We start from the raw sequence: 25,607 nt of genomic DNA on the forward strand, positions 1-25,607 counted from the left end.
TTATTCTCAAGTCTCAGATCACCTCCTTGCTCCATAGTAGTTCCCCAAGGGTCCATCCTGGGACCCCTACTCTTCTCCATTTTCACCAATAATCTAGCCTCAGCCACAACACATGGCACACTCATGCAATACGCAGATGACTCAACCATCATCTGCACAGCCCACTCCCTACCAAAACTGCAAAAAGTCACACAGGAAGCATTTTCTTCTATTGAAACTTGGTTATCCGATGCCCAACTAATACTCAACCCAAACAAAACAAAATTACTAATCTTCCAACCCACCAAACTTACCCTAGACAGCTCTTACTTTAACATCACAGCAAAAGACAACACCACCATCCATCCTACAGAACACACCAAATTACTAGGAGTAGAAATAGACAATAAACTGAACTTTGACATTCACATTTCCATGACCATTAAAAAAGTGCACAAAAATCTAGGAGCATTATATAGAAATCAGCAACTACTTACCAAAGCAGCTAAAATTTCGGTAGCAAATTCTCATCTTATCTCTACCCAACTCTATGCCTCTCCAATATTTACTAACCTTAGACAATGCGATTTAAATAAGCTTGAAACCTGCTACAACAAAATTGCCAAATTCGCCACAGGGGCTTCCTACCGTACTCACCACTGTCTCTCACTAGCAGAACTGGGCTGGCTAGAGCTCCCCCACCTCCTTCAATGGTACCAACTCGCACTCGCCCACAAACTAATAAACCAACCACTAAAAGTCCCATCCCTCCAGAATCTACTCCAACTCTGAATAACCACGAGACCACTAAGATCCAGCCACAAAAACCTCCTACAGGTCACAAGAGCCATTAACTCTGCTGGAAAAGCATTATTCTCCTGCACTATAGCCAAACTCTGGAACTCCCTCCCATCCTCAATTACCTCTGTAACTTCTTGCACCCACTTTAAATCCTTACTAAAATCACACTTCAAAACTTGCCAGATATGCCCTTGCAACCCCCCCCCCAATACCATTCACTCCCTCCACCCACTACCTCTCTCAGCCCCCTATCAACAACCTACTCTTAGCAAGCTTGGCTACTCATGTTCCCAGCTACCTACCACATACTAACTTCTTGTAGCAACAACTGCTAATGGCTGTTATGTACCTCAAAAACAGTTTGTATCAATTGTTCACTGATGAATCTCAACTACATTTTAACCATGTTTAGTATATGTCACTATATTTTAAAATTGTACTATGCTCTACAGCTGTTTTACATCTGTTTTTTTTTGTCTTGCGTCCTTAACTGGACTAATGTCTATAAATGCTATTTTTTTTAACTGTATAATGCAAATAATACTTAATGTGGAGCTTTTCTCCCCGGGCCTCCACTGAAAATGGACCTATGTCCAGTCGGACTCTCCCGGTCAACAAATGTAAATAAATAAATAAATAATAAATAAGGTTGAGAATTTATTTGTTAGCATCCATTTGCATCCAATCTGCACTTCTCAGCTTCTTTGGAGTTTCAGCACGAGTTTCTTTTCTCTCTAGTCCAGATATTGTCTCAGACTCAGGTTCCTTCTCGAGTTTCACAGTCAGGTTCACTCTGTCCATTATTTCAGACCACTTAGGATCTTACTGACATGGTCTTGCACATTTTCACCTGCTGCTTCTCTTGTTTCTGCAGAACATTTCCAGTTCTCTTCCAGAAGCATCCACATGTTTTATTATACTGCATATTATTTTACTCTGTTTCAGGTTCACTAGTCAATAATTTCTCATTTTCCGCACTGTTGTACAACAGTCATTTATTTATTTATAACCAACTACATTTCTGTACACTCTGTATATAACATTCTGAAAAAAGTTGCCAAGTCATTAACTGGGAAAGAAAAGGCCACCCTTTTTCACGATAAAATAAAAACTACATTTAAATACAATTTTATATGCCACCATAAGCCAACATATCACACAAAAATCAAACTGTGCATGATTTAAAAATGCATATTTTATGTGGAATTTGTATAACTCAATCTTCTCTTTGACTGTTTTACATGGAGAGATCAATGTGGCATGACTCCTTTTGCAGCAGCTTTTAATATTCAGTTCCTCACATTCCCTTTTTATTTCCCTTTAGGTGGGAAGATTGATGGCATGGAATGCACACTTCCAAAGGATTTAAGAGGACGGGATATCCGGATTGTTCCCATTGAGATGTTCAATTACTGTTTGCAACTGGAGGATGAGAATGGGTCAGTAGTAGTACAGAGGCCAGGCCCTCCTTGTGTGAAAGACACAGAGACCCCACCAGAAACTCGTTCAGAGATGCCAGTGGAATGTAATACCAGGCAGAGGTATCGACCAGTCAGTGTGCGCCGCGCTATTGGAACTGTCATCATCGCTGGGGTGGTCTGCGGTGTTGTGTGCATTATGATGGTAGTTGCTGCAGCATATGGCTGCATTTATGCATCCTTGATGGCCAGATATCATAGAGAACTTAAAAAAAGACAACCGTTGATGGGTGATGCAGAGGGGGAGGAGCAAAAACAGATCTCCTCTGTGGCATAATTAAAAAAAAAAGCGCGAAGGACCCAGAGGACAGAGTCTTACAGAGCTCTACAGAAAAAAGTTTGCTTTATAGTCTTCCCTTCTGCAGTCATGTGACAGGCTTTCAAAGTACATAAGGTCAATGTTAATAGAATATCTGATGACATCATCATCATCTTCACAAACACTGCTGACTGCAAGAAAGAACAGTGTCCCACATTCCCCTCTGAAGTGTGTCTGCAAAAATATAACTGTCTTAAAGTTCTAATTGAAAGGTGTTATTTTTTCAGATGGTTCTCACCAGAAAGTTGATAATTGGCTTTTAAATATAGAACTGGATGGAAAAAAAGCAGCGAGCTTAGGAATTAGTACACAGTTTTCTTACTGGCTGCTGCATTTGTCTGAACTTACTGATACAGGAGTTAGAGGGGAGGAACATGCCTTTTCATGGAGAAAAGAGAGGCGGGGGAAGGGAAACCATGAAAAGTATTCTCCATATTATAAAATATGGATTTCTGCCTTTCCATTGCTCCCTCCCCAGCTCTGTACTTTGATGCATGAATCATAACCTCTTTTTTTAAGTGACACTGGCAGCACTTTAGGCTTTAAAACCCACATTTAAGACTTTAGACCTTAAAACCCACATTTATGATTGAATACTTGCTCTAAAATCCATTAGTGATGCTATGTGTTTATCTGCTTTGTTTTTGATACAGCCGAGATGCATTAACTAATAATGCTATCTTAGCCAGCTTTGTTTTCTAGTAAACCATGAAGATACATTGTCTAGTTTAATCATATTCACTTTCTAAGTGTGACCTTTAATTATGTAATAGTCAGCTAGCGTGTGACCTTTGATTACGTAATAGTCTGCTGGTATCCTACAGCATTATAAGTGATTAACTCATATTAGGATTGTTTCCAGATGCGGGAAAGTCAAAGTAAGTAATTATTAAGGGTAACAAGCACTATGGTTTTGAGTATCTTTGGTTCAGCAGACTGCACTTTTCTTCAGAGTTTGACAATCAGAAGGTTTTGACCACTGCTGGATTTTTTAGGTACATTACAGTGCTGTCACAGTAGTACAGCTTAGAAGAATGCTGTACATCAGACGAGATGTTAAAAGTAAGGCTTAAGGTCAGATGGATGTTACCTTCTGAAGAGGTGTAAGTTTGCTGACACCGTAGCTGATTCTCTCACAGTAATATTCCAGAACACTCCAAAAAAGGGACCTTACCTGCCAACAAAGGTCAAAGTTCGAGATCTATCGGTAGTGTTAACAGAACATGAGCAATCAAAAATGCACTTTTTAAATGTGACACACATCCTTGTCTGTGAGGGTTCACAGTCTCACCCAACCCTGGCCCATTGCACACCTTTTATTGGTGATAAGGCACTCCTCATTTCTTGGGGTCTCCATGTACACCCTCTCCCCATTTTACTAATCTTCGCAGTTTACTTTTCCAATAATAGAAAGAAGTTTAATCATTTGTTTCTATCGAAAAATATCGTAATTTATGCATGTAGGATACTCTGCTTTTAATCAGTACAAATTAATGTGATTCTTTTTATTAGTTCTCGCCACTCATTCTTTGATCATTACCAGGCGGCCATTGCATACTGCCATTGGATACTTTTCTTTCACTGGTGCAAGAAACTTAACTTGGTATTCTGGAGTTAAAGCACCACTATGCACTGGTGTCAGGTGCTTCTTTACTCTTCTGGAACCTGTTCTGTTCATGCGTATCCAGCCTATCCCAGGGCTTGCTGATCATAGTATAAAAAGTGGTTTGGAATCATGTACGTTTTCCCCCTGTGCGACCATACCAAGTCACATACATAATGTAGCTGTTGGCAGCTTGATAGGGTGATATGCTTGTCTGCATGGCTGCTCTACTAAGACTAAATGTTTCTCCTTAGTGATGTGCTCCTCCCCCTGCTCCTCCCCAGCTCCTCCTCCACTGCCGCCCAATCAAGCTTAGTGATGTGCTCCTCCCCTGTCCCCTCCTCCACTGTCGCCCCATTGAGGAAAGGCCTGAAGTCACTGCAGAGCCCTCTCTCTTGTGTATGCAATTTATTTTTGTTTGCAGTGTTCACATCTTTCCTTTCTTTGGGAACTTAAGTGCCCAGACTGTGCAAATATTTTTTAAGATAGTTCTTTCAATTCATAAATGCTATGGAAAGTGAAAAGGCATCAATATTTTATTTTGTGTTGTGTGTTGTACAGTATTTAATTTGTAGGAATCAGAAGCAAATTGTCATTTTCTTGACAGATTTTAGAACTGCAATGGCCTGTTTCAGCTCCTGTCCTGCTACAGTACTTCTAAACCTGCACAGTTTGTCATGTACCTAGAGCTAATACTGACTACTAAATAACTGGACACAAGCCTCCACAAATGGATACAGTTTTTAACATACTTTCCCTTGGTGTTTCATGCAACATTGTTAAGATATGAATTCTGACTGACTAAGGGGGATTTTTGCATATTTCAAGACCATATTTCTACAGAAGTAATATTAAAACATCTAAACAGACCGCTAACCCGCATAAAGCTGAGCTTCTATTTTCACATGTAAGCCTAGATAACTTCCCAATCACATTCTCCATGGTGCTACATTATTGGAAGTTATACTCTGTAAACCACTTTTACCAGTACTACTGAAAGAAACAAGAGCTTTCTTTGATTCTACTTACGGCAGCCCTCAGCCCTAGCAATATAAGTTTGATGTCACAGTCCTGCAGACGTCTTAGGGCTAAAACGTCAAGGTGTCCTAGAGACTGAATAGTTTGATAGAGGTGTTGAATGATGCTGAAACAAGGGAAGACTGTAATAATACTCCTGATGGTGAGACGGTCATCATGGGATGAGGAAGCAGGTTATAAGTGTGGGTTTATAGTCTTTGCCTTAGTGAGGGCAACAAGATTTGAGAGATCTACTAAAGGTCTTACTAAACTGTGGTACAAAAAATGTGCTGTAGATGCTTTTCTGTCAGTCAGGATAAAGGAGGGCTAACCCATATTCTAACACAAAATACAAGAAGATAAAAAAAGATGAACTTGTCTGCCTCTGTTCACAAGTGGTACTAAGGTGATGTAGCAGTTACTTTTTCTGTCTCTCAAGGCAATGGCCCAGGCTTCATTCTTGGCCTTCAGGTGCTGTCTGGTAGGAATTTGAATGTTTTCCATGCGAGTTTCCTGGTGGTAACCTGGTTTCCTCACAAAGCCATACTGCGTATGTTTGGCTTGGCTACTTTAAAACTGCACACCTATATTTATATCATCATATAGACACCTCTGTACGAAGCCTTGGCTCAGTGAGATTTTCCAGGTTAACAAAATTAAATAAATATTATTTTACATTTTTTTTTGCTTGCATCCAGTTCTCATCTGCTTGCTTCCTTCTCTCTGTCTTGTCTATCCATCCATTTTCCAACAATTCCATGTTATCCTTTATAAGGTCACATGGATGTCAGGGCCTAATCTGACAGGAAGTGGATGTAAGGCTCCTGGGCAGGACACCAGTCTGTTGGAAAAGGCACACACAGACGCACATCATGCATTTAATGCCAGTTCACCTACTGCATGTCTTTGAGAGGAAAACAGAGGACCCAGAGGCAACACACATGAAAGAAGCAAACAGGTACAGATTCTACCTACATAAAGTATCCCTGGTCAGACTCAATCCAGAGAATGTCTTCCTGTAAGATCACAATGTTACTCATTGTCCCACTGCATGTAGTCAAATTAATATCCATTTTTAACACAGCAAAATGTTTCTTCCAATTGCTCATCTCTATGTATCTCTATCTCTCTCTACCTCAAAGAAGTTTTGTGCTAGTATTTCTTCAGTCTTGTCTGTTATCATTTCATAACATGACCATTCAGTCTGGAGTTTTCTGTGGTGGTGCATAAAACGGTCATTCGCTATGTTGTTAATACATTTAAGTATGTTGAAGTCTGTAAAATTCCTTACCTCTTTTTTGCAATCATTTAGAGTATCCTTATACAGTTAGCATTAGTAGCTTTTTTCAACCTGTCATATTATAATTATATGTTTTGTGAGGTGTGCACAGTACTTCAGATATGGGACACTCTCTTTCCATATAGGAGAAAATACCCTTCACTACTCACCCCAACAGAATGTCCCTAGTTCTGTTGCAGTCTTTTGATGACACTTTTACATACTGACTCTCCACCTTTAGGTCATCCATTGAACCACATCCAAGACCTGCTTTCATGTACAAACTGTGGGTGCAGGCCCTGTCCCAGCGTGTAGTTAGATCCCATTGCTTTAAATCGCAGCTGCAAAGTGCTGCATTTCCTTGTGTCGATTCTAAGATGGTAGACAGTGTACTGTTTTTTACAACCTTTTATCTTCTCAGAGAATATATACTGTCTCTCTCTTACCACCCCATTTCATAGATTATCAGAGCTGCCATTACACAGGCAGACGTTCCTCTTCTTATAATATTAATGACAAAGTTAAAAAAATAAATTGTGCCCAAAAATCTGCTCTTAAGGCAATACATTTGCCATGAACGTGTCCTCTTTCCTTTTAACAACTTATTCACAAGAGCTTGTTTTCTTTCTGATTTTATTGTGTCTTTCTGTGAAACACTCTTTCAAACACTTAGCTGAAATCCATCTATGCCGCATTGATTGCTTGTTACTAAATCACTACTTGATGTTTTATCCTGTTGAAAAGCACTTTTTCCAATCTCCTCAGTTTAAGTACTCTCCCATGTAACACTCTTGTTAAAAACCTAGCTGGAATCCATGTATGCTACACTGAATGCTTATCAATAAATCAGTACTTAATAATTTATCTTGGTTGAAACTCGGCCTACATGTGAGAAGTGTTCTCTTGCAGCCAAGTTATGCAGTCTGTGGTCCAGCAAATCATTTAATTTTTGATACATCCTTGCCATTTCTACCACTGACTTAATGGTGGGTAATTATAAATATTTTCTTTTGCTACCCTGTCAAAGTCTGGGCAGCTCAAGAAAGTAACTGTGATCATATCAACTATTATCTATCACACTTTCCTGAAATTTCAAAATGATTAGCCACTTTCATCTACAGTCTACAATGCAAGCTGTCTTACTGAAGCCTATGGAAAACAGCCTTTTCCAGAAAAATGTTGTTTTGCTGAACATGTAGAAAACACCTGTTTCAATCTGAAATTGCTATATGAACAGAATAATTTATTCTTCAGTTTACAATGATGTCAGACATTGGTATTTAAGTAGCAGGCATGTGCAGAGGCACTTGGATACAAAACCCTAGACTTGTTTGCTGTAGAGGCAAAAACCCTGAAACTCTTATGTGGGTGACTGCACAATCTCCTATTCTTTTAAACTGCTTATTCTAAAATGACTGCACACCAGAAGAAAGAAAAAAAGAAAGAAAGAAAAACATTCTCCTCTTGCAGTGATCTTAGATTAAAAGGGCCTATTTTGCTCTGTGGTTGGTAAAACAACCTTTTCATATGTGGCAGACAAGTGTGACAGCTAGGTATTTGAAAAAAAAAAAAAAAACATTACAAGTAATATTTCATTTAATCATAGTAAATTCCAGGAATGCTTCCAGTACTAGTTTTCTCTTCCTGTCCTGAGACCTGTTGTCCATCTGTAGTGATTTATAGGGTATGGTTTTTAGAGGCCTTTCTAACATTGTTTTCTACTTCATAGTTTTTGAATTAATTCCATAGGTTCATAGGTGTTTATTAGGCTAATGACCACTAGGGCCTTTTTAATCCCAGCCATGCATCCCAAATCTCTGACAAGTTCTGATACCCTTGATAAGAGTAAGCAGGGGCCTGAGAGATTAACCATTTACAGCTGTGCCCATTAGAGACATAGGTGCCAAACCAGGGATGAATTTCTGGTTTCCCATCCAGTTGTCCAAGTTGCACTTGAATTGGGTTAGGGAGGAACTCTGCTTCACATGTATGGGGAGCCTGTTCCATAGACACGAAAGTCTCTGAGGTACACACCTATCTCTCCAGCAGGTCTTATTTATATCACAGGCAAGGTTTAAGTCTTTAGAATGAGTAATTCTGCTGCTGTTTGTTTTGCGGATATGCAAGAGGTCCATCAGAGTAATGTCTGACAATGCCCTGTATGTCAGGCATAGATCTCCACTCAAGAGCCTGTAGGAGTCAGAATACAGGGATAGAACCTTGAGGCGGTCTACATAGGACATTTTACTTATGCCCTGTGTTCTTTTATTGAGGAACGTCTGTGGACGTTCCAATTGTTGGATATGCCTGGTTAGGTACATACCAAAGGGGTCATTGTACTCAATGATAGGTCTGATGAATGACGAATACAGTGGAACAATCACTTCCTTGGACTTTGATGCCATACCTTTGTTTATAAGTTGCGCAACATAGAATGATTTCCTCACCATTGTAGATACATGATGGTCAAAGCCTAGATTACTATTTATGTGTGTTCTTAAGTCCCTAACTAGTGGGTCAACTCTAAGGGGTTTGTTGTCAATATGATAATTTACCAGGGATGGATGACTTCCCAAAGGATACTATTATGCATTCCTTGGCATTTAGTTTTAGTCCATCACTCTGATACCAGTTAGTTGCCTGTGTCAGCCCCTCCTGGCTAACATTTGTGTCAGTGTGAGATTCAATAACAGCTCCTAACTTGCAATCATCTCCAAATTTAGTCAGCCAGAGACCACTGACATCGGCCTTGACTTCTGAGAAGTAAAGGCCAAAAAGGAGCAGTCCAAGGACTAATCCTTGAGGGGCTCCACTTGTGGCTGATCCCTTTGTAGAGTTGGACTCCCCAATTCTAACTTCATGGGTCCTGTCTGGGAGCCAGCTGGCTATCCACTGGGTGACATATGGGTTTGCACCTAACCTCTTGTCAACAATGCCTGAGTGGAGTATTGTGTCAAATGCCTTGGCCAGGTCAAGGTAGGTAGTGTGAAGGATTTTTCCATCATCCATTGCTCCTTAGCCTGCTCTATCCTTGTACAGCATGTAGTTCCATTATTTTATTTACCTTATATTAACTAGGTTTTCTGTAATCCAGGTATTGAGAAAGGAACATTTTCTATTCTTCTCTGTACATCACCTAACACCTCAGTCTATGGACTCTTTCTAACTCTAGTAATGTAGAGGGAAAAGCCCTGACTATGGCCCAGGCAACCCAGGTTCCCTTAGTGGCTCAGGCATCTGATAGAGCTCGAATGGGGAAATGTGGGTATGACCATCCTTGGATACAAGAGTATAGCAGACTAAGGAGTGCCATAATTCCTAGGAAGGGGAGAGCAAATGTAAGTCCAACTTGGAGGCATGTATTTGGTTCATTAAGCCACCACTTTGTGAGAGCCTTCAATGTGGGTGCCCAGAATAAGGAAGGAAGAAACACTGGCTCCCCATGGTCTCCCTGTTGAGGGGGCAGCTCCATAATTACAATGCCATCATTGTTACGATGCTGGTGAGGGCAAAAATAACCACCATGGCTGCCAAGAAGATAGGCCCTCTGGTTGGCTCTTATTCTTCCCACCCTCTCCTTTTAACACCAGAAATTCATTTTTTAGACAATTTTTTCTTTCATTTCACTGACCAAAGTGCTTAGACTTCCCCTTATCCCTTTTCTGCAGCATACAGATTTGTTTGTCACTCAGTTTACTTCCCCTATGTCCTCCTTCATCTATTTCTACCTGTGTGTCTCTCACTTTCTATATTGCTAAGCTTTCTAGCCCTTTTGAGATGTAAAGACTTTCACTTTTTGTATTTTACTCACTGTCCTAAGTTGATGTGTTATATCATCAGTGATGTCGATCATTTCTTGGACCATTCTCTTTAGCACTCTCCATGTCTGCCCTTGCCAGCCTTTTCACTAAGGAATGTATTTATGTTTCTAGAGTCATTTTTACTGTAGGTAGGGATGTGCATTTTGCACTTAAAGGTTTGTGATTCAGCTGATCATGAAAAGCATTATGAACTGTGGCCATTTAAACCTGAACATCCAATTTTTCCACAAGACATTTGACAGACACAGCTTTCTAGTACAGCTGCTTAAAATACTCTTTATTAACCTGGTCATATAACCCTCTATGTCCTGAAGAAAAAGCCTATGGCATGTGATAGTTTAAATCTCCATTTAATAGCTTATCTTTTAAGCTTCTCCATTGTTCTACCATCTTTGTTCTTCCTTATTTTCCGGTGTAGTAGGTTGACAACCTACCTGACCAACAGTGTAGAACCCTTCTCTGGTTCTATATTCCTGTACAGCGTTTTGGATCTTTTCAATTTGTTACGAATTTCTAATGTTGTGATGACATCCATTACATATTACACCACTCTTGCTTTACCATCTTTTCAGAACGGCAGAATTCATGCCCCTTTATTTTCCCCCTACTGCACTCTTCATTTGACAATCACTGCCTAGGTCTCTAACAGGGAGGAGAGACAAGGATGGCTGGAATGACCACTATTGTATATATATTCTTCGAGTTTCACTGTTGCAGTCATTACATTTGGGTAGTCTGCTGGCAGGTTGCCTCAGTCGGCCTGAATAACAAAATCTTGGGTCCTGCGTCAGTTGCTATCTCCTCTTTCATGATGTCAGGTCATCAGGGGTATAAAACATGCAGCCAACACCATTTTAACCAGACTTTCTTGCCGCGTGGTGCCCGAAGCAGAAGCAGTTCGCAAGTGCCGGTTGGCAGACTCCTGAAATTTTCATTTTCGAGTTTCAGAACCGAAGTCTTCAAACTAAAGCTAAGTACCCCATTGGGGGAAACTTTTTCTTGCTCCTTACCGTTGTCAGTAAAAGTTAATAATTGCATTACTTGTGGGAAGCAAATAACTTATAAGGATTTTCATTTGTACTGTATTCCTTGCCTAGGCCCTGATGACAACGTGCCTTGCTTTCGGTTTTGTGCTAAATTTAACCAACACACTATTAAGTGTCGGTATATTTTTGCTTCTAAATATCTTGGTTCAAGATTTAACTACCCTGAAATGTCGTCAGTAAGCAATCCGACTACCGGAGTTCACAAAAAACGCAAGGAAAAAGACAGAGACAGACCGTCGAGGTCCAAAACCAACGACAAAGCTTCTCCTAAGCCAGTCGCCGGTTCGGCGGTACTCAGTGAGGTGCTTTCGCAGCCCCTGATACCAGCTACCATTCAGAGTCCGGTATGCTGTGAGATTCGCAAAGTATTGAACCCGTGGATGTCTCTCCCTTGGATGGGTCTGGAGCTGTTGAGCAGGCACCGGCTTCTGAGGGTGTTTTCAGGCCTCAACATTTTTATATTAAACCGATGCCATCAACAAAAACAAAGTCAAAAACAACTTCTATGTCTAACAAACCAATGCATGAGCCACGTGCTCAGGCCCCTATGCCAAAAAAAAAATTATCAAAATGGCTGAGGATTTAATTACCTTGACCATGGGTTCCCAACCCCCCCCCTCCCCCCCTGCTAAGAGGCCTAGGCAAGGCACTGATTATGAATCGTCAGATCAGGTTTCTATTTCTTCTGATTCCTCTTCTGATCAGGAATTTTCTATTTCACCTTATGAGGATTCTGATGCAGAGGAATCCATCCCATCTGCAACTCCTCCTGAGGACATAGCCGGCCTTAGGCATAGGCCAACTAGGCGGCCGCCTAGGGCGCCGCTCTAACAGGGGCACTTTTCCAGTATTTATTTAATGTAGTTAGACCAGGATGGGGGCACCGGGTGGTGTGGTGGGGGGCATCATGGAGCCCTTTTGCCTAGGGCACCAGTTGACCTAAGGCCGCTCCTGCCTGAGGATTACTCTTTTGGAGAGACTTTGCATACTTTAAGGGAACATTTTCACTGGGAGAGTCAGGACTTCTCTGAATCAAAAAAGAGGCTTAGGGATTTCCTTCTTCTTCCTCAGCATAGGTCTTTGGCAATACCTCCTGTTTTAGACATTGTTGATGATGTGTTCTCGGAATCAAGCATGGCTCCTGATTACCTACCTCCGGCTCCTAGTAAGCCAGACAGATATTACAGAGTTCCTGACTCCCACAAATGTCTTTTCAAAAATCCTGCTGCTGATCCAGAGACTATCTCTCAGGGTCCCAAGGGTGTTAAGGCTTCTACAGCCAAAAATCCTACCCCTTCTGATAGAGATTCAGGGCGCTGGATAGATGGGATAAGAAGGTTTATACGTCTGTAACCTTGGCAATCAGGGCTTTAAACTGCCAGTTTCATATGCATACATATCAACAGCATGTTATGGGCTTACTGAAACAGAAAATTATGTTGATTTCTGATTGTGTGGAAAATAAAGAGTTACAGGATTTATTGCATTCAGAAGAACAGGTTGGAAAGCATACTTTGCAATGTGGTTTTGATTCCTTGGAGGCCTCTTGTAGGGCCACCGTTACTGGATCTGTGATAAGAAGGCATGCCTGGCTCAAGGAGCAAAATCTGCCTGATCATGTTAAAGCTAAATTGTTGGATGCCCCTTTGCAGCATTATACTCTGTTTGGTAATAAGGCAGAAGAGGTTTTAAAGAAAATGGAAGACAAAGCTAAATCTATGCAAACTGTAAAAAATTTCTTGCAAGTGCAGCCACCCAGGTTCAGTAGGCACTGGTCTACTAAAAATTGGTCCTTTCCTGTGTCCAGCAGTGCCACTCAGTGCAAACCCAGGTGCTCAAAAGGCTCCAGATATCAATCACAGGGATCTTACAGGTCAAAGCAATGGGGTGCCTCCACCTCCAAATCTGGAGGTAACAAAGCACAACCCTACAGTAAGCAGTCTCATTGACTTTCCTCTACCATCTCCAAGCACTTATCTTTTGGCAGCCCCCTTGGGGGAAAACTAGCACTTCATGCTCAAAATTGGCAGTTAATTACCCAGGACAAGTGGGTATTAAACATAGTATCCCAAGGGTACAGATTTCATTTCCATACTTTGCCAATTCCAAACGGATGGCCGGATCTGCCACAAAACCAGTGGGCAGAGGCCCAGAAACAAGTCATGTCCCTCATGGATATGGGGGCTATTCAACCTGTACCAGAAAAGGAAAAAGGACAAGGATTTTATTCAAGACTTTTCCTGGTACCCAGAAAAGGCAATTCATGGCGTCCAATACCGGACTTATCGATTCTGAACACGTTCCTGGACATTCCAAAATTCAAAATGTTGACTTTACAACAGCTACTGTCTATGCTAGGCAAGAATGCTTGGTTAGTGACTCTAGACTTAAAAGAGGCATACCTGCATATCCCAATAAGGGAATCTTGCAGAAGATATCTCCGCTTCAAAGCAGGTTTTCTGCATTACCAGTTCTCTGCACTGCCCTTTGGCTTATCTACTGTGCCCATGGTCTTTACAAAGTGCCTGGCACCAGTAATTGCATTCTGCAGACAAAGAAACATTCAAATTTATCCTTATCTGGATGATTGTCTCATTCAGGCAGAGGACAAGGACACTCTTCTTCAACATCTGGCATTTGTAAAAAGGATTCTAGCATGCCTACGGTACACCATAAACAAAAAGAAATCACAGCAGGTACCCTCTCAAATAATTACATTCCTGGGTGCAAGCTTGAATACAACTGCCCAGATGGCTTACCTCATGCCAGACAAACAAATACAATTGACAACATACTTCAAACAAATGGCAACAAAAACCCAGTTATCTGCAAGACAAATTCTGCAGGCTTTGGGATTCATGGCATCCTGCATTCTACTAATTCCATATGTGAGACTGCATATGAGGAAACCTCAGTGGTACCTAAAAAGTTTATGAAGTCAATATTGTCACAGCCTGGAAACAATGATTCCTCTCATTCCCTACCTACAGCAGGAGTTTCTTTGGTGGGCAGAGACATGTCACCAAAACAAGGGACTGTCATTCACTATACCCCCTGCCACCCAAACCCTAACTACAGACGCATCAGACTATGCTTGGGGGGCCCACCTGGCAGGGAGATGCATTCAGGGCAAATGGAGCCCAAACCAAATGCATCTGCATATCAACCAGAAAAAAATGCTAGCTGTTCAGAATGCTTTGACAGCCTTCAAGGACTTACTTCATCCAGGACAACTACCGATAAAGATGGACAACACCACAGTTATGTGGTACATAAACAAGCAGGGGGTACCCATTCCTACCCCCTTTGCAGACTAGCCATGGCCTTGTGGAACACAGCCTTGACTTACCAAATACATCTTCAAGCTCAATTCCTGCCAGGAAAGCAAAATACTCTGGCAGACGACCTAAGCAGAAATCTTATGGACCCGCACAAATGGAAACTGGATCCACAAATCTTCAGCTTGTTAACACAGAAATGGGGAAGCCCAGACATAGATCTATTTGCTTCTCCCCAAAACTATCACTTGGATAAATTCTGCACAAGAACTCGCCACAAAACAGCATGGAAAGTGGAAGCTCTATCCTTCAGCTGGAAAAACCTATCAGTTTATGCCTTTACTCTCCAGGTCTTACTAAAAGTCAGACAGGAAAAAGCAAAAATGATTCTAATTGCTCCAGACTGGCCTTGCCAACACTAGCACCCACTTCTAAGGAATATGTCACACCTTCCTCCATGGTATTTGCCTCAAACACCTCATCTACTGTCTCAGCAAAACTATCAAATTCTGCACACTCAGCTCCAAACTCTGAATCTTGCAGCATGGCTAATCAACTAATTATTCAAACCACATCTCTCAGTAAACCTGTGATGGATGTCATTTTGGAAGCCAGAAGGCCTAGTACTAGAAAATCTTATGCTGATAAATTCTGTACTTGGAACCAAGCACAAGGAATAGACACAGCAAAGCCCAATATTCTTCAGATTTTACAATACTTAACTGAGATGCTTGACAAGGGCCTATCCTTTTCTTCAATAAAAATCCATGCCTCTGCCATCTTGGCTCATTACAACACAGAGCCTCCCCTCTTTTCTCATCCACTGCGAAAACAGTATCCCAGAGGGGCCAAAAATTTAAGGCCTCCCAGGAGAGCACCAACTCTTGCATGGGACCTCAATTTTGTGCTGGAAAAACTCACCCTGCCTCCTTTTGAACCAGCAGCTACTGTGGATATAAAATTTCTCTCTTGGAAAACAGCTTTTCTTTTGGCAGTCACTTCAGCTAGAAGGGTTTCAGAACTACAGGCTGTCATGGCAGTGGAGTCTTTCATTATATTTTGCATGTACCAACCCTTCCTTTATGCCTACGGTGGTATCCAGTGTGGCTCTTAACCAGACCATTCACCTGCCAACATTTTTTCCAAATCCGCAGAACAAGGGGGAGCAGATTCTGCATTCATTGGATGTTCACAGACAACTAAGATTATACTTAAACAGGACAAAATCTATAAGAAAGTCTGAGCAACTACTGGTAGCATTTGCTGTAGGATCAGAGGGTAAGGCTATATCAAAGCAGACTATTTCTAAATAGATAAGCCACTGCATTCATTTCTGCTACTTGCACCATGGTAAACCTGTGCCCAAGGGGATCAGATCCCATTCCACCAGGGCTGCCTCTACTTCAGCAGCTTTTCTCAGAGGGGTCCCAACCAAAGACATTCTAGAAGCTGCTACTTGGAGCTCTGTTCATACGTTCACAAAGCATTATCATTTACCTCTCTTCTCTAAATCTCGGGCAGGCTTTGCCACTGCAGTCCTGCATGGCCTTATAGCTGCTCCTAGTGCTGTTTAGTTCCATCCTCCCATCCATAGCTTTGGGATTCTACCCAAATGTAATGACTGCAACAGTGAAACACGAAGAACATAGTACAGTTGTATACACTTACCATAAATGTAGATGTTCGAGTGTATTCACTGTTGCAGTCTGGGTTACCCACCTGCCATCCCCCATTCTATGCCTTTTCTTTCCTTCACTATACTCAAAAGCCTTTGTGGTGTATTTGCTTTTAGTTGAATCCACCAGTATGTTAAAGAACCTCTGTGTCTTGGGATCACCCACACTTCTGCTCAAATCGCAACAGTTGTGCCAACAATATGAACCATTTTGAATACGTTCTGATGAAGCTTGTTGTAGTACAAGTGAAAGCATTTAACATCACTTTTTGGATTCATTAAAACGTTTTTATACAACTTTTGGAATTATTTCTACGTTTTATTCAAATGGTTCATATTGTTGGCGTAACTGTTGCGATTTGAGCAGAAGTGTAGGTGATTCCAAAACAGAGGTTCTTTAACGTACTGGTGGATTTTACTTTGTGTGTTCGTTGTTGTTCCACTGTACACAAGTGTTGCTTTTAGTTGAAGATAAATTTTATGTTTCTAAGGTGCATTTATATATTTACAGTTTATTTATATATTTTTGTTCCCCATTTGGGGGGCACCTGACATCTGGGGCAAGAAAAATTGATTAAAATGGCATCGGCTGCATGTTTTATACCCCTGATGACCTGACGTTGTGGAACAGGAGACAGCAACCGACGCAGGACCCAAGACTTTGTTATTCAGGCCGACTGAGGGCAACCTGCCAACAGATTTCCCATATGTAATGACTGCAACAGTGAATACACTCAAACATCTACATTTATGGTAAGTGTACACAACTGCACTTTATGATGTAACCCTGTTTAACACCCCCTTGAATGAAACACATTAGCCTCTAGATACATAGTCCTTTCATGTACCAAATATACAAGACAGTGAGTCTACCTTGTAGTTTACATCACCAGTTTATTGCTTTACCTTAGCTTTCTTCATGAGATCAGCACAGTGGTGATAGGATCACTCCCCTCCAAACAGGAAAGATATGCAGGCCTGCATCCACAACTCTGTCATCCCCTCCCACCCTGCCTTTCGGAGCTCAGTGTACTAAATGATAACAAGCAAGCTGAGTCACAGCTGGGAACTCTAACTTTATGCCATCGGTCCTGCCTCCACTTCTCATTTCTGGATTCATTTGCAGCACGTCTTAACTTAGATCATATTTTCTTATTTGTGCTTTTTTCTGAGTTAGAGTAGGAATTTTTATTCATCATTTCTAGCATTGCACATATTAATTGTTATATTTTATTATATAAGTTATGCAACAATTATTGGAACTCATGTACAAAGAAGTAGAGTGGTAGATCTTAAACCTATTATCTTATAAGGACTAAAACAGTTTGAGTTTAGTGAGAAAATCTTACCAAATATACCAATTAATCAGACAGATAACTGATTGGATGACAGGTGCAGAGTTCAATAAAGTAGTGGCAGCTGACATAAACACAAGCTTTCAATACTGTTTGTATTTGTTTGCTAACCTAGTAAATGAACAGATCCCTATCAGTTGATCATGTTTTCAGAAGCTCGAAATTCAAATCGGCGAGATGATAGGATTGAATTTTTGAAAACCCAAAGCTTTTGAATGCAGATCGTGGTACAGTGAGGATCGGGAAATGTACCGTTTCCCTCAATGTAGTGTGATCTCAGAGTTTGTATATATAATTTGCAGGGGGTGTGGGGGGTTATTTTTTTTTTTTAATGTTTGAGTTTACAGAAATTCGATAATATCATCTCACCAATATGAATTTCGAGTTTCTGAAAACTCGATCAACTGACATAGATCCAAATGAACTGCGCCAAAAACAAACCAGATTTTTCTATGGTCAAGGCTAAATTCATCCTGGTTTGGAAAATGCGAGGTAAAGTAAGTAGCTTAGGAAATATTTTGAAAGGCATTAAGTGAATATTAAATCCAAGAAATTATGTAAGAAAAGCACACCTTAATAAGTGCTTGGGGGGGGGTCAAGTTCCCCTGCACATACCACATGAAAGTTTGTGCACCTTATACCCCCTAAAATTTAAATATACTAACACCAATGTCCACAAAAAAGCGAAACATTTGGTAGAAACTATGTAAGCTAAAACTTTCCTCTTTCCATACTTCCACATTCTCAAAACTGCCATGTTAGTGATGAACTGGTATTGCTCAATCATCAGTTACTGTGAGCATCCACTGTGTGAAACAACGTCAGCATTCAGTCAGTGCAACCTAATCAGTTTGAATTCACAGAATGGGTCCATAATGAAGTGTCATATTACCATGGAGATGTTATTTTCCTCAGTCACACAGTCCATATTTTTTTTTGGATTTGGTTTTGGTACAGGCTGGAGGAATATTTGACATTTTTGTGGTACTGATAATCAAGACAAAGTTCTTCCTCCCAATCTGTTCTATGTTTCTCAGGCTTATTTTATTGCTACCTCCCCACATGATCATACTGGTGATCCATTAAATGAATCTTTTCAAAAGATGAGAAGATTGTTATCCATCTAGTTCATGTCCTTTTCATACGGTTCAGGCTATGCCTCAGATATGACTTTTATGTTTGAGGACTGAAGTGCTATGCAGGCCTCAGCCCTCTAAAGCTTATGTTTTAGTTTACCTTTATGTCTACCAGCTGTAGCCCTTTTTCTTGTACTTAGCTCCTTACACCAGGTTACTAACTTGTAAGGGATAAAAAAAATCATTCTGCAAGTAGGAAAGCATCTTGTAAGTTGGTCTGTGATCCCCCTCAAATAATAGCCACCGATTCATCTAAATGCATCTACCTATTACAAAGAAGGTGGTGCACGGTGTTATTACAAAGAAGGTGGTGCACGGTGTTATTACAAAGAAGGTGGTGCACGGTGTTATTACAAAGAAGGTGGTGCACGGTGTTATTACAAAGAAGGTGGTGCACGGTGTTATTACAAAGAAGGTGGTGCACGGTGTTATTACAAAGAAGGTGGTGCACGGTGTTATTACAAAGAAGGTGGTGCACGGTGTTATTACAAAGAAGGTGGTGCACGGTGTTATTACAAAGAAGGTGGTGCACGGTGTTATTACAAAGAAGGTGGTGCACGGTGTTAAGCAGGCCTGTAAAACATGGAGTATGTGTGATGCAAAACAAGGGCAGATTTGTTTCATGGGATGGAAGTGACACTGTAATTTTAAGAAGGAAGGTTGTATTCTCCACCTCTAGTAGGAATGATGCTGTCATCCTAGTAATCTTTGGCACAGATTGTAGCCAGAGAATTGTCCATAGAAGTTTGTTTCTGTAGCATTTAGCAAAACAAGAGTATCCATCTTAATGAGATGAGTGCTTTAGCCTTCATTTGACCTCTTCTTCATCACTGTACCATCACAAGCACATTGCAGCCGCAGTCACTTCCTGGGCAGTGGTGCAACCTATGGTCAGTACTTGACATATGGTAGTAGGTCTACAGAGACCATTAGCATACAGTACAGCAACACTACTTAGCTACTGCTTATCAATAGGCACTTATGACCCCCCATGCACATACGTTAATACAGAATACAGTCAGTATGGACTGCACTCAAGACAACTGTTTTTTTTTTTTTTTCGTTTTTCTTGGAAAATAGCGGAAATCATGAATTTAGACAGTCTGAGTACTGAGAAAAAAAGGGATTTGCATGGGATTTGACATTTTAGGCCCGAGTGCTTGATCACCTCGACTTGTATTACTTCTCATAGTTGCTACTACTGGCGGTTTGTTTTATTGAGTATTGCAAATGCAGAATCTATTTTCATTTTGTATCTCATACAGATGTTCTAAACATTATAATTAAATCACAATGTTTGTGTCTTTCGGCTTTTCCCGGTTAGGGGTCGCCACAGCGGAACTCCGGTCCGCTAATGATTGGCAGTTGATTTTTACGTACCGGCTTGCCAGGCCTGACGCACAACCTTCAACGAAGGTACACCCATTCACACATGCCTCCACGCAGAAGATGCTCTAGCTGAGAATCGAACCAGACAGCGTCTTACTGTGAGGCGACAATGCTACCGCAGCACCATCATTATTATATTAATTATAATTAAATCACAATAATGACCAGAAATTACACTTAGATACATGAGTATAATTCCTGGATTTCACCTCATGAAACAGAATTGCATTTTTAAAACAGTAATTCAGTGTCTCTGATTATAGATCTGGGGAATTAATTCTCAGTGTGTTTGCCTCCTTTGTAGGGGAGGACATGTGTTAGTGAGGATCTCAGTCTGAGGGGAAGGTGTTACTTGTACATGTTACTGGGCAGGATCCGACATGCAAGCAGTTTGCAAGTGGTTAGTAGAAGAGAAGTGATTTTTAACCAATATCAGTGTGTGTGTATGTCTTTGGTGTCTGTGTATCTGAAATGTTAATATGCAAGACACAAGTGGGAGACAATGGTGACAAGGATGGTGTATGTGTCTCATTAATGAAATTAATCATAATGGATTTTTGAAATAGTTTTACCACAGTGCAGGTATCGCAAATGGTGAGGTTTACAGTTTAAGACGCTAAGCATAAAGGAATCAGTGGAAAGAAAGTAGACGAATGGGGAAAACAGCTGTGGGTCTAAGACAGCCTGATGGAATAATGCAGGAAAAATAGGAATGTGTATAATGAAGAGAGTATGTATTTGGGGGTGGGGGTAGCACTGTGTTCCCTACTGTGTCCCAAACTACATTTCTGTTGTTATGGTATAGAATATACAGCATATTAAATAAGCATTGCTGCATATCATTAGTGGTTGAGGAGGAAAACAAAGGGCAAGAGTCTGAAAGAGTTGCTCTCAGTGTGAGTCTGCCCTGATTCTGAAAGGCTTTCTTTCATTGTAAGTGACTTACGTTGGTAATAGGGCCTATCCATAAACCAGTTTACACTGACGGCCAGATTCCAAAAGACCTGCTCTCTGTGCACTTTCAGTGTAAGTGGTCCCTTACACTAAGAGCAAGTCTTCTGGAATGGGACCCAAAGTCTTACTACTATTTCTAAGCCCTTAACAGAATATAAATCACAGTGCTTCCTGATTTATAGGTCAAGCAGTTTATCCTAGTTTTGGCTCTGGACAGACAGTGCAAAGTGGAGAAGGAACTTTTACGTCAGCACCACACTAACAGTGGTTTGCAAAATTAGGCCAAAGATCAAACTCTGATCTTTTTTCCATGCAATCATTTATTACAGGTTTTGAAGCACCTTATTACAGACTTAAAGGAAGCTATAGAAAAAAAGTAAATTATGTCCTCACTGTGTGTTCATGTACAAGTACATGTTTGTGTATTGGAGAAGAGAGCTTTTCTAGTTGTAAATTAGTTTTGTGATGAAGGAAAAGCTTTCTTTTTCTAAACTCTTAATTTTTTTTAATCAGAGCTGACAAAGGAGGCCTTTGCAGTTGTAAAAAAAGAAATGAAATGAGCAATGATTACTTTTTCTTTGAAGAAAACATTATATTCTTGCTTTGTGATTCCAACCTTAATAAAAGATATGTATTTCCTTATCTAGCCTTGCATAGCTTCATTTAAATCCAAACAAATTGCATTCATTCTGTCCAAGTGTCTGTTTTACTTGGAAATAACCATGCTTCATTCAGTACAGGACTTCAGCTCAAAGGAATCAACACTCATTTAAATGATTTTAAGTCTGGACAGAAATAAAGTCAGTTAGATAAAGGTGAAGTAACCCTGAACGCCTGTCTACCCGGTAAGTCTAATAGGCACCATGAAATCTTATCATCATCCACAGAACAGCTAAGAATGATAATAACCTCTTTACAGTGTTCATGTGCTGCCACTTTTACATCACAATGAGAAACCCTTCTCATTTTCTCTTCTGCATAGAAATTGTGCTTACTAGTGAGTTAAGTTGTGCCTTTAGCCATAAAAGTACCTAATATTTCAGGATAAAAGGTTTACTGCTCCTGCCTTCACCATCAGCTTCATCCAAGCCAACATTCTACACCAAGGTAATTTTTACTGTGCACCTACTGATTAAAAACACTGAGCTTTATGTGTTTCTCAAATGTTGCACAAAGACATTTACAGGGACAGCTAAATATACATGCAAATGCAAAAAGTGTCAAATGCACTATGCTTCATCCCATTTTTAGATTTGTAGCTGAGAAGACAAATGAGATAAGTATTCAGGTATAAATTACAATGTCAAAAGAGGAGTTCACTGAACACGTCTTTATCGACACGTAAATATTGACCTTTTGAAATGCCAAATGGCCACTTCAGCAAAATTTTTTTCCAGGGAAAAAAATCGCTCTGCTGCACAGAAACAAATCAAACTTTCAAACCCTACATAGTGGGGGGCTATCCCCCTCACACCCCTTAACTAAATATACCAACTCTGAGATCACACTACAGTGGGGAAAAGGGCGAACCCCCGATGACAGCCGAGCAATTTTTTTCCCCTGGGAAAAAATTCTCTGAAGTAGCCATTCGGCATTTCAAAAGGTCGATATTTACATGTCAGTAAAGACATGTTTGGTGAACTCGCCATTCGACATTGTAATATAGACCCAAGTATTCATGTTTGGTTGCAGTGCAGTCAAAAGATAGACTTTCAGATATACACACATATATATATATATATATATATATATATATATATATCAGCTTTTTTGCAGAAGGTTGTGTGTTCTCTCCCATACCAGGAAGATCGATTGCTGATTGCAGTGCTGCATAAGGGGTGTGTTGTACTCCTGAGTGAGACCCCATCTGCCTAAGTTGGTGGTAGCTTAGATGGATGTAAAAGATCCTACTGAAAAGAATATTTAGTTTTATTTGTATGCATATGTACAATTCATATTTTTACATATGTACATATTTACAATATTTTCATGTTACCATCATTCAATATATTATTTCCATTTTAAGTATTTCACCCCCACTCTTAACTATAACCAAAACCATATTTCTCCATTATTTATGTCAGTGTCCATTTTCCATTGTACTTGATTTCATTAAGTCTTTCTTTCCATTTTCCATTGTACCTGATTTCATTAAGTCTTTCTTTCCATATAGTCCATGTTACATAGAATATGATCCTGTCCAATTTCCTAGTTTCATTTTGAGATCTTGTCTCATAAAACCCATAATCTATCATGTCCATGTTTAACATTTCAAAATTTAAATAACTTTTAATCAAATCATGTTTACGTATTTATTTCCACAGTTTTTGAAATATTGCACATTTAAAAAAAAACATGTTCTGCAGTTTCTAATTCTATATATTTATTACATATTGGCTCCTGTTTCTCTTGTATGGCATATTTGCCTCCACTGGTAATTTTCCTATGGACAACCTCCACAAAAATCGTTGCATTCGTTAATTCTTTTATATTTTCTGTATCTTGTCATAATTGCTTTCTTGTTATCTATCTCTAACTCTTTCCATGGATCCACCAAATAAAAGGATCTCATAAAGTTAACATGCCATTCTTTTCTGTTCTTTTATATCACATTCTTTTTTAATTTTCGCAATATAATTTACTGTAAAATTCTTTCATTTCTTCATTAATAACACTTTTACTTGTTTTTTTTCATTTCTGTTTCTTCCCAAATTTCTCTATATTTACAACACATTATTGTTTTTGTCGAAGCTTTATTATTTTTCATTATTCCTTTTAGTATGTTATACATACTTAATGGGACTGCATGCACAATCAGGTTTATCAGCCACAGTCCTCCTTGTTCATCATTCATATAGGTTCATAGGTAGGTTCATAGGTAGGTACTAGGCTATCTGCCCAAAGGCATTTATAAGTCTAGATGGAATGTGTTGGCTTTTGCCGCCCACTTAGATTAGTTCCTTGTGCCTCTGTCCAGCAGAGCCACTGAAGTGATCCCCATGGTAAACTTTCTGTTTCCCATCCACTCGTCAAGGTTTCTTTTGAAGAGTGTTAGCGAGGAACTCTGCCTAATGTAGATTGGAATCTTGTTCCAAAGCATGGGAAGTCTCTGGGACAGGAATCTATCCCTCCAGCATGTCCTTCTTATTGTTGTGGTGAGGTTTACATCCCTAGAGCATGTGGCTTGAGGGGATAAGGTTTTTTTTAGGTGAAGCATGTCCATCAATTCTGCGTTGGACATAGCCTTGTATGTCAGGCAGAGATCACCTCTGAGTAGGTGGTATGCAACCGAGTACAGCTGGAGTTTCTTCAGTTGAGCTGCATAGGGCATCTGTTTGAGGGCTGTTTTAACCTAAGTGTCTGTGATTTCAGGGACTCTACATTCTTCTGGTATGGTTATGGGCTCTTTTGGGGTGAGAAGGAGGTGAAGTTTATGCTGAGCCTGTCTGCCAGGATGTTGGTGATATCAGTCGGTTCAGTGTATTTTGTGCCTAACTCCGAGCAGATCTGAGCATTGCTGATACTGATCAGGGATGTCTTCCCTTCTTGGGATTTTACTCTTTTCTGTACTAGTTTCTGCCTTCTATTGTATAGCTTGTTTATGGCAGGAGTCCACCAGACTGGTTTCCTTTTCTTGGAGGAGTGAGTCTTGGTTTTGCTTGGGATGGCACAATCCATGCATTCTTGTAGGTGCCCGTAGAATGCATTAGTAAAGGATTTTGCAGCTTGGACAGCGTTATCCTTCAGCATGGGGGCTTTGAAACTTTCCACCTTGATCTTAAGTAACGTGAAGTTTGCTTTTGAAGTTTTTCATGGCGATTTCCTTGTCCAGGGGTGGGGGCGGAATGTGGATATCCAAAGTGATTTGTTTATTGTCAGATCTAACTAGCGAGGGGTTGACCTCTGGTGTGGAACACCAGTCGCCCATGTTGGTGATGACCAGGTCTGATATGTTGTCACCTCTGGTGGGAGTGTTGACTAGTTGAACCAGGGCATTTGAGTTTATAAATTCTAGGAAATGTTGGGCAAGGGAGTTTGTACTTGAGTAGTTCTCCCAGTTAATGTTTGGGTAATTGAAATCATCCAATATTATGCTGTTTGGTAGGACCTTTATGTTTCCCATTGTTTCCAGAAATGTGGAATGGGGGTCCTGGGACATGGTAGGTGATCTGTAGCAAGCTACAATTTGAATTGCAGTTTTGCCCAGTGTTAGTTTTACGTGGATGATCTCTGAAGCATCGTGCTGTGCCACTAATCTGGAAGTGTGGGTATCCTTGATGAATATGGATACGCCCCCGCCTTTTGTATTTCGGTTTGGGTTCTGTGGCAGAAATGTAGGGCATGAGTTGTAGCCTGGTAGTGCTGGGGTGCTCTCTGGAGCCTTAAACCAGGTTTATGTTGCTGTACATGTATCGATTTTCTCCATACTGAGGAGTGCCTCGAGTGTCTGCATTTTGAGGTTTAGACTTCTGGCATT

General features: G+C 40.4%; 2 protein-coding genes across 6 annotated transcripts in view; one reads left to right on the forward strand and one right to left on the reverse strand.

The window, feature by feature from the left end:
• Window positions 1-7,928, forward strand: part of LRTM2 (leucine rich repeats and transmembrane domains 2) — a 281,826-nt gene extending 273,898 nt beyond the window's left edge. For both annotated transcript variants that reach the window (XM_044087509.1, XM_044087510.1), the window contains exon 4: window positions 2,105-7,928. In XM_044087509.1, the coding sequence (XP_043943444.1) occupies window positions 2,105-2,535 (431 nt within the window). In that variant the 3' untranslated portion in view covers window positions 2,536-7,928. The remainder of the gene's footprint in view (window positions 1-2,104) is intronic.
• CACNA2D4 (calcium voltage-gated channel auxiliary subunit alpha2delta 4) overlaps window positions 1-25,607 on the reverse strand; it is a 2,573,275-nt gene that overhangs the window by 1,229,442 nt on the left and 1,318,226 nt on the right. The gene's annotated exons all lie outside the window — the stretch shown is intronic.

Source organism: Protopterus annectens, chromosome 11.part0 (assembly GCF_019279795.1).
Source record: "Protopterus annectens isolate FY-2018-M chromosome 11.part0, PAN1.0, whole genome shotgun sequence".
NCBI lineage: Eukaryota > Metazoa > Chordata > Ceratodontiformes > Protopteridae > Protopterus > Protopterus annectens.